The 13,443-nt window shown below is 28.9% G+C and overlaps 1 protein-coding gene across 2 annotated transcripts in view; it reads right to left on the bottom strand.

Moving 5' to 3' along the window:
• LOC142328463 (WD repeat-containing protein 5-like) overlaps positions 1–13,443 on the bottom strand; it is a 43,568-nt gene that overhangs the window by 27,175 nt on the left and 2,950 nt on the right. Inside the window, exons 2-4 of one of the 2 annotated variants that reach the window (XM_075372265.1) lie at positions 11,068–11,272; positions 4,694–4,790; positions 1,167–1,330 (exon numbers count right to left, since the gene is read on the bottom strand). In XM_075372265.1, the coding sequence (XP_075228380.1) occupies positions 1,167–1,330; positions 4,694–4,790; positions 11,068–11,235 (429 nt within the window). In that variant the 5' untranslated portion in view covers positions 11,236–11,272. The remainder of the gene's footprint in view (positions 1–1,166; positions 1,331–4,693; positions 4,791–11,067; positions 11,273–13,443) is intronic. The other variant, XM_075372266.1, reaches the window with a different exon arrangement.

Raw genomic sequence — 13,443 nt, forward strand, 5'->3', positions numbered from 1 at the left:
CATTTCAGAAAAGATTTTAGCTGGTTTTTCACCTTCAGAAAGCAAAAAACGGATCACTGAACATTGTTCAACTAATGTGAAAAGTTCAAGCAAACACACCATCGTTAAATTCAATATTTAGGTTATAAACAAAAAAATTTTTATCCATCAATTGTTCTCAGCTCATCCCAGTGATGCAAACCTAAAGTCGTGAAAGTACAAAACTCCTCCAATAAACTGCTTCATTTCTACATCAATTTGTCTCTTTAATTATTGAATGTCCCTCGTGTATATATATATATATATATATATAAAAAACTGAACATTACGAAATTTAACCTTTCACTTTATAAAAGTCAGAATGTAAATAAATCCATTGTCAAAACAGTAGTACCTATCGGATTTAATTCAAACTACTCTCTAAACACAGTAATTGATTAAAAATACCCCTAACTTTCTTTCTACTAGTCAGATCACAAATTTCAACAGCTTTAAACCTTCCCTGGATAACGCGGACCATTTTGCAAAAACCTGCATGTAAATCAGACCAGTAGTTTTTTAGTCTACAGAGGACACACATATGAACATTGCTTTTTATATACATTTTATATATATATATATATATATATATACATAGAAGAAGGAAGTCTCTTTGTATATTTATTTGTTTTGTAAATATAATATATAATAATATAAATATAACTGTCTCAGTACCAGCACCACCTAGCAGGTACAGATTTGCAGAAATTTTTCCTTTCATGTAACTAATATATATTCTGAATATGAGCCAAATCAGTCCACAAATACAATTTTTCTTAATATCTCAACAAAAGCGCCACCTAGCGGGTCCATTTTTCGCAAGAATATTTATTTTTACGTAACTAATATAAATTATGAATATGAGCCAAATTGCATCATAAATACAACGTACATGATTTCCTTCACTAGTAAATCTAAACTAAAAGAAAAATTGATCTAGCTCAGAAGATTCTACACTCTACCTATTTTGAATGATTGATTTAAGTTTACTTGTATTTTTTTACCTGGTCCTTTATTTATTTTTTTTTTTTTTATATAAGAATATTTATATTAATAGCTGAATTTACTTAAATATCGAATAAAAAAAAATAAATGATTCAGAAAACATAAAAAATGAGAGTACATAGTTTTTGAAAAGAAATACTTACAGAACTAAGTTCCCATATTTTTAAAGTTTTATCATCAGAAGCGCTGACTAGTAATCTACTGTCACTTGACCATGCAACATCTGATATTCCCAATTTATGGCCAGATATTGTTTTTTCAAATTTACCATCATATGCACCCCATATTTTTATCAACTTATCAGCAGCTGTAAAAGTAAGAAAAAATCACACATCAAAACTTATAATAGTCAGTAAACAAGAGTTTATTTATATTCTATTAGACAATAATATCTAATGCACACATCCAAAAAATTTAAAAACTTTTCATTTATAATTTTTGATGAGGAGCATTTTTGATATTAGCAGCAAACATCACAACTAGTTGTCCAAACATGGCCACATGGCCATATGCCCACGATTGCTTCTTTCTTCATTTTGATATCAAACTTCTATCATAGACTTTCTCCAAAGTTCATTATTTAGTCTCCTTCCTTGAACAACTCTCATCCTCTTTACTTAACCTGTTTGCACTACATTAAATGTACTTCTACTTTTGAGGTTTTTTCAAGGTCTTCTTTCTTCATATCATCTGCTATTAAGCAAATAAATCTTTAGGTGCACCTACCATCCTAAATATGAGTCAGATGTCTAACCACTCTTCTTTTATTTCCTCTGTTGTTCCTTCTCTTCCTAACATAAGCTTTCTTACCATTTTTACATTTCTTTTCAACTTTTATAGTCCTTTTTGGAAAAAAAGGTGTTTAGCATGAAGAAGCCTATAATAATAATCAGTAATCACCGTTATTCTGGCACGCCAAATTAACCAAACTCAAGTCATAAAATAAACACTGTATTTTACTAAGCAAATTAAGTAAAATCATTTGTTTTCTAAATATATAGAAATATGCTTCTGAAAGATCTTCAAATCTTTTTAGAACTGTGATGTAGTTCCTCAGCAATGCTAGCAAATAAAAATGTTGACAGTGGTTCCTACAGTTGTTAGGAAACCCATTCAGTATTAGTCAAATAATATTATTTATCTGGGTAGTGTTTAATCATTTATTATGTTATTATTAATATTATCAAATATATTGTGTAGATGAATCTCTTATTGTTTACATCAGTTCAGTTAATAACTTTTACACACTACTTTTAAAAAGTGTAATGTTATGATAAATAATTAAATATGAACGTCCAGTTTCTATGAAGTAACTTACAAAGGTTAAACCTATTCTATGTAATGTTTGTGTGTTCTTGAATCTGTAGGCAAATATATATGTTTTCCTTGTAAATCAACTCAGAAATTAGACAAACATATAAATTAACCATGAAATGCAACTTTTACACATAGCGCATAAAAATTACAAACTTAAATGATATAAAATACAAAACTAATTTGAAAAAAAAAACATATTAAACAAACACAACACAGATCAAAAATATAATTCATTAAATATGGTTTACAAACTGCTTTAGATCAAGCACCGTTAACATCAGCACCAGTAAACCTGCTGAGGAAAATGTGACACAGATTTGAAAACATTTTCTTTAGGCATATTTCCATACATTTTGAAAATAAAAAATTATTTTATAAAAGTTTAAATTATATTTCTACATGCAGTTTAAATTATATTTCTATGATATTATGAATTTTAAAATAACACTGAGCTTGTTTACAATTTTAATGGTATTCAACTATACTGACAAAAAACTAAATAAACTATATAGTATATAATAATGTCAACACTTATATACAGGCACCAAATTAAAATTATCTACTTAAACATAAAAAACTGGTTTACGTATTAAGAACTGAAATATGTGTAAGATTCCTTGGATTTGTTTCAAGTGACAGTCTAAAAGGAAATCTGAAAGTTACTAAATTTACATCAATGCACATCAGACTTAATGTATATCAGTTAAGACTACCATAAAGTGAATTAATACTGAAATTAATTCATTGTCTACTGTTTAATACTGAAACATAGAAAATAGGGAAAACAGAAAGGAAAAACATTTGAAATTTGACTGCAAAGTAAAATTTGTAAATTAAGTTCCAGAAAAAGAAGTATAAAAGCAAATTGGAAAGACAAAAGATTTCTAACAGAATCTTGAGAGACAAATGTGGTTAGCTGTCAAAAACTAAGAAAATGGATTTGCATAGGGTTAAATTACAGGACAAAGAATGATCTTTTTTTCTGGGTGAAAAATACTTTTGTGTTATCATCGCCCGGACATGATATATTTCTTGTAATAAACAAAGATATATCACATTATATATATATATACACCAATTGAAAATAATAACATTACCATTTTCTGTACAGAAAATCACATGAGTAGCTGAAACACACTATAGTAATTCAAATACTTGAATATAAACAGACGGCCCTAAGAAATCATAAAACATAAGACAACAACATTTTATTATCCCCCAAAATAGTTTGCATGTTAGCCCCTAGGTTAAAAAAGAGATCCAATGCCGCATAACAGATATAATCCACAAGGACGTAGTACACTGTTAGTTGGCAGTCACAGCATTCACAGCTCTGTTTGCATCATCAGGTGTCCATGAGTGAGCCTTGTGTACCCTATTCACAAACGGCAAATAATAACATCTCGATAATTATTTCTTCATGAGAAGGTCCACAGTGACAGTGTTTTTAAATGGATACGTTTATTGTTAATATTAGTATCCCATTCACTTTGCCATTCATCATGAACCACCCTTTTTAGAAAATAGACAAGGTTGTTTGAAGCGACGCAATTGGTAAAAGGAGGCTAGAAATGAGCACAATGGTAATGAGCAGCCAAAATGGTGCAGCCATCAGTGTGCTCATTACCTGAAATTCCTATATGGCTGTGGATCCAGCAGAAGCTTACTCTTGTACTATGGTGAATCATTTGCAAAATAACACACTGAATTTCACAGATAACAGGGTGTCTGAAGTACATGTCATTAACTGCCTGTAAGATGCTCATGGAATCTGAGCAAACAAGAACATGTCAAAATGTTGGGCTAATTATATATAAGGGTTTATTAATGGCATGCAGTTCTGGAACAAAAATACTGGTGATTCTGGGAAGGCTAAACATGTCTGTTCTGTTGCCAAACATAAAAGCACAACAAACAGAATTAACGACAAAGAATGGAATGTATACATCAGGCAATTAAGAAACTATAAGATATAGTAATTCCCATCAAGCCAACATAAGTTTGAGAACAGAACTACTTATAGAGAATAGCAACAAAACAGTAAACTAAATGACAGTTCAAAAAATAATTCAGAGTACAAAGATTATCAAATATGGAAACAAATAAAATTACACAACATAAACAACTCTAATCAAATTACTTCTTGAATAATTTTCAACATCAAGTTCAATATTAGGATATTATTTTTAACTTTTAAGATATTATAACAGGTATAAAAGATTAATATAATTAAATAATGTAATAATGATAAATACACATGGGATTAGAATAACGTTTTTAGTAGTTTTGCATTTTAAATAGCAATAAATTTCACATCAGTTGCAACAATCATTAACAAAGTTATAATACTTACACGAACTAGCCAACCATTCACCATTAGGACTGAATTTCACAGAAGATACAGCTTTTGTATGACCAGCTAATGTAAACTTTAAAGTATAGTTTGGTTTCTGTAAATCATAAACAATTAAAAAAGTTTATTTAGATCATGACTTAAATATTTTTATCATACATATTTTTATGGTCAGCAGCCTGAAGGCAGGTTTGATTAATTCAAACCCAATATCAGTATGAAAACTACACAACAATCAGAAGTATAATATATAAAAAATTAACTAGATAAAAATACATACTATAAAATGTCTATTCTACTTTATTGATTATCAATAATAGACATAATTAATCAATCACTTAATAAAATAAATTGATGGATGGTTCTCAGCAACAGATTAAAAAGTAGATAAAAATGTTTACTGCTGATTACTTCTCCATCTGATGAAAGACTGATTTTGCAGTCAAACATTATTTTTCTCACTAAGGTTTCAGAATATAAAATAAAATTAGCCAATGCAATAATAAGGAATTTATCTTAAGATTACACAAACTTAGATAAATATAATACTGTCCTGTTAATAAACACTATCTGATGGTACTTCATTTTATGTTTTAATTTATATTTTTCCATAAAAAATACTTCCAACATTCTATATATGATTATTTTTATTATTATAATTGTTAACAATCTCTAGTACTTTTACATTACTCATTAATTGTTATCTTATGGGTATTTAACATTAGATGTTTAACCACTTTTCTGAGTAGCTAAGTGGTTAATACAGTTTCAATATTATATGACTGAGCATCATTAGTCATTCAAAATTACAGGAAAAAGTAACAATCATATTCCTATATAAAATAAACTGACCTGACTGGTTTAATCTTATATCTTTTATATTATAATCATAATATGACAACAAGCTAATTAACTTTAAGCAACTTCTAATCAAATATTCATTAAATTATCTAAACTGCAACAAAAATGAACATGGTATGTACTACTCAATCTAAAAAAAATCTGTTTACAGTATATACCACAAAACAACAGTGTAACTGCCATCTACAATCAAGAAACAAGGGTCTGGTAATATATTACATACTTCAAAATGAAGTTTTTAAAACCACATAACTCTGAATGAATTTATAAAAATTTCATGCACAGCATTTTTTTAAAACTTGCTCTTTTCTGAGACTATTCATGCATACATTTTATAAAAATTATTAGTAAAAATAAAATATCTACAGAAATATTGTTTGCAGAGGGTGAACAGCACTTAATACTATATGTATAAATAAGTGGATAACAGAAAAAACCCGTTAGCCTACAAAAGTGCTGTACTTGTTAGTTATGGTACAAACTAGTGTAAGTGGTGAAAACACGCAAGAAATATTTAAAAATTAAAGCGCTACAATTAGGCAGTAAGTGTCATGATAGAACCTCATCGGATTAGATGCATGTTCATTCTGCCACTTGTCTGTCGCAATGTTTTTCTGCACAAGCAAATCTGTCAAGGGTGGCACACATTCTGTCCGATCTGTTCAGTGCTGGTAAAAGCAACAAAAAACTTATTATTGCTTCAGTCAATTGCATGTCACAATTTAAAATTTATGTTTATCTCAAAAGAATTATGATAAGAAATGCATGTGGGTAAAGTTCAACATCAAGACCAAAAAACAGTCTTAACAGTGGAAGAACTCATTCACCTAACAAGCAAAAAGAATTTAAACAGATGCTGTCAAAATGAAAAATGATGGGTAGCATTTAAAGCTACTAGGAATATTACTAAGAGAAAAATGGTTCCAGGAACCATAGGAAAGTCAGAAATCAAATATGAAACACTAAAACTAGAACTGAATCTTCATGACAACGCAAGGCTCTACTTCAGAGACTGCAAAAGCTTAAATTGATCATTTTAACTAAACATTTTTAACCATCCACCACAATATGGACTTTGAACCAAAGAATAATGGTCTTTTCATAAAAATGAAGGTTTTCCGGGTCAGCCAATGATTTGAAATCAATGAGCTCACGGATAGAGATTAATAAATGATGAAACCTCCAAGCAGCAGAATTCTTTCACAAGGGATGGCAAAAAAGGGTTATATTGCAGTAAGTGTCTAAATGTGAGAGAGTATTAACTATAAGAAAAATTAATACAAATTACAAATGTTAAATAACTCATTTTTTGTTTTATATATATATAAAACAAAAAACTACTCAATCAATCACAACCAAATTTTTACCTATGTTTCTTGGCATAACTGAGAAGCTTTTTAGATATACTTTATTTTAAAGAAAAAAAATATATATATATATATATATTATATAGATGTAGTAATGAAGATTTGCAGGTTGAAGCACAAACTTTTATGAATTAAATTAATGAACCGTGAGTCTCTATCTCTGTGTAAGCTGGATTTGAATGATTCAAATCAATCAAATGAATATTACAAAAATAATAGAATTAAATTTACATTAAATAAAATCTATACTATTACATACAGAAGATTGTTTTTGTTTGTTCAGGATAAAAATTACTCAATCAATCGCATGCAAACTTTTACCCATGTTTCTTGGCATAACTGAGTAGGTTTTTAGATTTTTCATCGTCAAAAGTGTGTGTACTTTAGTTACCACAGCTACTACCATTCTGTCTTTTGTAATTTAGTTTTTTTTTCAGGTTTCTATAAAGCCTGAAATACTTTAATTGTTATTTATTAGTATTATTCTCACAATCATGAATGTAACAAACTGTGCGGGGGTCCAGGGGCGAAGCCCTCTGGGTAGATTGGTACAATGTCTATACCCAAAATGGCAGCAGGATAAAGTTTAGATTTTGAAAATTACTTAATTTACTAAGTTCAGATAATAAAATTAAACAAGAAATTAAACTGAATTAAATTACAATTTAATGTAATTTAATTAAAATTTATAACTAAAGTGAAATTTAAATTTTAAAAAATTTGTATTTTTCAACACAAAAGATCATTTTTGTCCCAATTTAATGAGTAAATAAATAATAATATTGTTATGTAATCATGCTGATCATTTATTGTTGCAAAAATGAAGCTTGTGTGTAAATATTCCATTTAGAGTGTTTTATTTCTATACTGTTAGTTTCTTATGAGAATTTATTGTAATTGGTTTGCTAATTAATTTTGTTTGTGAATTGTTCAATGCAACATTTATCTCTATTTCAAAAGGTAATAGAGGAAAACCAGGGAGGTCAAAATCTGTAACAAATAGTTAGAGATTGTGCAAGAATTTATTGAGAATACTCTTTCCATGACTCAAACAGCAGCACAAGAACAACATTAGCCAAAGTTCAGTGATTCAAACATTAAAAAATGGAAATTTCAAACTCTTCAAAATTTGTCTGGTTTACAACTTGATATAGATAACTACAATTGAAGACTTGAGTTCTGTGAAATTATTTTTTTTTTGTCTTCAGTCATTTGACTGGTTTGATGCAGCTCTCCATGATTCCCTATCTAGTGTTAGTCGTTTCATTTCAGTATACCCTCTACATCCTACATCCCTAACAATTTGTTTTACATATTCCAAACGTGGCCTGCCTACACAATTTTTCCCTTCTACCTGTCCTTCCAATATTAAAGCGACTATTCCTGGATGCCTTAGTATGTGGCCTATAAGTCTGTCTCTTCTTTTAACTATATTTTTCCAAATGCTTCTTTCTTTCCCCATCAATTTGGCGCAACACCTCTTCATTTGTCACTTTATCCACCCATCTGATTTTTAACATTCTCCTATAGCACCACATTTCAAAAGCTTCTAATCTTTTCTTCTCAGATACTCCGATTGTCCAAGTTTCACTTCCATATAAAGCGACACTCCAAACATAGACTTTCAAAAATCTTTTCCTGACATTTAAATTAATTTTTGATGTAAACAAATTATATTTCTTACTGAAGGCTCGTTTAGCTTGTGCTATTCGGAATTTTATATCGCTCCTACTTCATCCATCTTTAGTAATTCTACCTCCCAAATAACAAAATTCTTCTACCTCCATAATCTTTTCTCCTCCTATTTTCACATTCAGGGGTCCATCTTTGTTATTTCTACTACATTTCATTACTTTTGTTTTGTTCTTGTTTATTTTCATGCGATAGTTCTTGCGTAGGACTTCATCTATGCCGTTCATTGTCTCTTCTAAAACCTTTTTACTCTCGGCTAGAATTACTATATCATCAGCAAATCATAGCATCTTTATCTTTTCACCTTGTACTGTTACTCCGAATCTAAATTGTTCTTTAACATCATTAACTGCTAGTTCCATGTAAAGATTAAAAAGTAACGGAGATAGGGAACATCCTTGTCGGACTCCCTTTCTTATTAGGCTTCTTTCTTATGTTCTTCAATTGTTACTGTTGCTGTTTGGTTCCTGTACATGTTAGCAATTGTTCTTCTATCTCTGTATTTGAACCCTATTTTTTTTTAAATGCTGAACATTTTATTCCAGTCTACGTTATCGAATGCCTTTTCTAGGTCTATAAACGCCAAGTATGTTGGTTTGTTTTTCTTTAATCTTCCTTCTACTATTAATCTGAGGCCTAAAATTGCTTCCCTTGTCCCTATACTTTTCCTGAAACCAAATTGGTCTTAGGAGAAGACCAATTTGAGACCAATTAGGAGAAGACCAATTTCCTCCACTCTCTTCTCAATTCTTCTGTATAGAATTCTAGTTAAGATGTGAAATTATAATGAACAATATTTGTGTCGATCCTAATTTATTAAACAACACAGTTTTTAGTGATGAGGCCACACTTTTTTTTAAATGGCAGTGTAAATCGCCATAATTGTCGATACTGGACTGATATTAATCTACACTTGTATCGTGAGGCACATACACAGTATGCAGTCAAAGTAAATGTATGGGCAGGTATTGTTGGTGCACAATTGATAGGGCCTATATTTATTGATGGAAATTTAAACACAGTGAAATATGAGGCTTATATCAACCATATCATTCCAAACATTCAAATGTTGTTAGTCCCAATTCAAGAATTAGTACAAAATATCTCTAGGGAATCAATGAATAATGCAGTGTCATCCTTTTACAACTAACTGGCACATTGTCAAGCAACAAGTAAATAAGCAAATGTTATACTTAATAAATATATGTATTTTTTAAAATAAATCTTCTCTCTAATATCCATTTAATCAAACTTTTATAAATGTATTTATTTGTGATAACAGTTCCTAAAATTATTATCAATGTAATTTTTTCTTAAATCCAAAATTTATCCTGCCGCCATTTCAGGTACAGACCCATAGCAATTTTTTATTAATACAATTTTTCTTTTCTTAAAGAGACCTTTAAAATGATATATCAGACAAAGAGTGCTATAACTTAAAATACTTGAGTTACACCCCCTGCCAAACCTCCAAAGAAGGGCTAGAAATTCGATTTCTCATCAAACAGTAAAGTAGTTGGCTGATACTTTACCCTGAAAGTTACAGAAATCTATCAGCAACAGTTTTTAAGTAGTTGAGGGGTTTCCATACTTTTGACTCACTCTGCACACATGAAATTTAAACCACTAAAATACAGTAAGTAGATAGTTACCTTATTAATCCCAAGAACTGATTTTTATGAAATCCTGCATCTTCAGTTGCTATTTGATTCTACAATTACATTAAAATAAATTGATTTTATAATTTGTGAATTCTGAATTTGTCGAAAATGTTACTGTTTTATAAATATTAAAATTATTATGAAATAACTTCAAAATCTATAAAACAGTAACATTTTCAACAAATTATAAAATGAGTTTAACGTAATTATAGAATCAAATACCAACTGAAGATGCAGGAACCTATGAAAATCGATTCTTGTAATTAATATGGTAAGTTTACCTTATCTACTTACTGTGTTTTAGTGGTTTAAATTTCATTTACTATTAAAATTTATTTGTACAGTAGTTAATATGTCAATGAATAATTTGAATTTTCAAAAAAAAACTTTTTTTAAATTTTATATATACATATATATATATATATATATATATATATACAATTAAATTATTTTTGTACACATTCTTCTCAGCCAAGTCAATTTTACAATGGCCATAGTATTTTAATCAATCATGACAATCATATATAAGAAAGCACACTTTTCCTCTGAAATACTTAAATAAAATCAAAATTTCAATATTTAAAATTTTTTTAACATATAAATGTATCAAAAACTACCAAAGTACATACATAATAAAAAAAAATTAATAATAAAAGAAACAAAAAGTGCATAATAATTTAATTCATGGATGTTTTTACCATAAATTAGTTTTCACCTATCAAACACACCTTAACTTCTCTCATACATTAACAAAAATATAAAAATAGATTTAATAAATAATGGTTCATCTTACTAAAGTGGATGAAGATTTGGATGAATTGCTTGTCGATAAGGAACCTGATAATGGTGAGCTAGAAATAGACCCAACATGCCCCTGCTGATGACCATGTGATGTACCCATTCCCATTCCTACAGAAGATGGGCCTGTTACCGGCACACCGGTTGGCCCAAGAGGCACCATAGTGGACTTTTACACTATTTCTCTTACTACAAAGTCTCTAAAACAAACAAATTTAATTTTAATAATCTTTAATCTGATATGTTTATGATACCAAGACACTACTTTCTATCAAAATTATTTTTGTCAATTTTATTTCAAAATTTAGGCTAAATATCCCGTAACTGCAATTTCTGTTATGATTTCTCACTTCCTTAGGTCAGATAAATGGATATGTTTAATCATTTTTAATCACTAATCTGTCCCGATTTTAATATAATTTTTTTTTTTTTTTGAGGCGAAAAACATCTACACATTATCATCACCCGGTATGTTAAAATTAATGTAAGAGAAATGAGTAATATAGTGGAAAGTGAAAATTACATTAATTTCACTTTAATAATATGTAATGAATCCAACCATATTTTTAAACATTAGTAATAAAAAATTTCAAGAATTATTAATAATAATATTTATAACCTATAATAGAAGATAAACATCCAAGACGCAGTAACTGCTAATTAGTAGGAATCATATGGGCAGGAAGATCGAAGTCTTAATTTAACATTAATCACATTAAAAGGCAAGTTTACACCCAAGCATTATTACTATAATAACATTTTTAGCTGTAAAATCCAATACAGTTTTGAAATAAAATTGAAACTGTTATATTCTGATTCTAATTCATTTTATAAATTAGATAAATTGTATTATTGTGATATTTCACAATACTACTATTATATTTTTTTACTTGTTATAAAAGATAGAACATTAAAGATGACAACATTACAGACAGACATTTAAAAACAATGCTACATTGTTTTTAAATTTAGCATTATAATTATATTTAAGATATAAAAATAAACAAAATTAAATGAATCCCATTTTAAATATATAAAATATGGTTCAATATATTTTCAGAACTATGATACAGTTCCAAAAACAGTAATATTACAAATAGCTAAGTTAACACTCTTCTTGAAGAAGTTATACGTTCATGCTAGAAGTCTGCAAACAATTTTAAAAATTAAAAGTATTTGTAATTTAAATAATGAAAAGAATACATATAAAATAATGTATTAGCACCATTAAGTTGATATCACAAAAATAGAGGAAAAAAAAGATGTCATCCCTCATGCTTATCAAAAACTTAATCCTAATAGAATTTGAGTAATAAGTATAATATTAATGAATTAATAATAATGGGAAAACTGGATTCCCAAAATAGAACGTGAGGAAATAACTGAGAGAATATGGAATACATCAAAGAAATGGAAGAATTCTACACCCAATATAAAATATAAATTGGAGCTACTTCTGATAACTCTTTCTGTTTTAGCTCTTATCTCCCTTCTTTTTCCAAATATTCTATGACTGTACATTTTCCTCCAGCTACTTTTCCTTAGCTTTCTCAGTTTCCCTTCACAGTTCATTATTCAACCTTCTATCTTTTTCTGTTTGTACATTTTTCCACTTTCACCTTTCATACGTCTTGTCTAACATTTCACCTATAATCCATCTTTTCACATTCTGTTCCTGTTTTTAAACCCTATACTCTTTTACTGTTTCCCTTTAAATTCTTCTTAATTTTCATCTACTTATCACCTGCATTACTCGGTTTATCTCCTGTTCTCACTGTTTCCATTTCCTGTATGGTTTCCTGTTTCCTTAGCTTCTTCAAATCATAATAATCTCATCTCACCTTTCTTGAGCCTAATGTTCATTTCTGCCACAACTACAAAGTGATCTGAATTTATTTCTGTACCTAGATAAGGCTTAGCATTCTTTAAAGAAGTTAGCATAGGATAGAACAAGGTTAAGAGCAGCAGCCATGACAGGATCTGCCCTAATGGCAGAACACTATGAATGAATGAATATAAACCGGTGATTACATCCACCTTTTTAAAAAAAAAACAGAACATGTTACTGGTGAGACGAGGAAACACAGGATGGTGTCTGTCTGATTTACTATTACATAATAAAAGGCATCAGCAGACTATATAACGATTAGGCAGATTTTGAAACTAAATTACAAATAATGAAATATACCCAGGGGTCAACCCACATTTTGTAACACAATATGGGTTAAGTAAAAAAAACTTTTAAAAAAATGAAAAAGATATTGAATACCGACACACTAACTGCAAACATAAAATCTGAGCAAATCATAATTACAGACTAAAAATGACCAAAAAAAAGTAGGATCAGATGAAAAAAATGGATAAATTAAAC

The sequence above is a fragment of the Lycorma delicatula genome, chromosome 7 (assembly GCF_047948215.1).
Source record: "Lycorma delicatula isolate Av1 chromosome 7, ASM4794821v1, whole genome shotgun sequence".
Classification (NCBI taxonomy): Eukaryota; Metazoa; Arthropoda; class Insecta; order Hemiptera; family Fulgoridae; genus Lycorma; species Lycorma delicatula.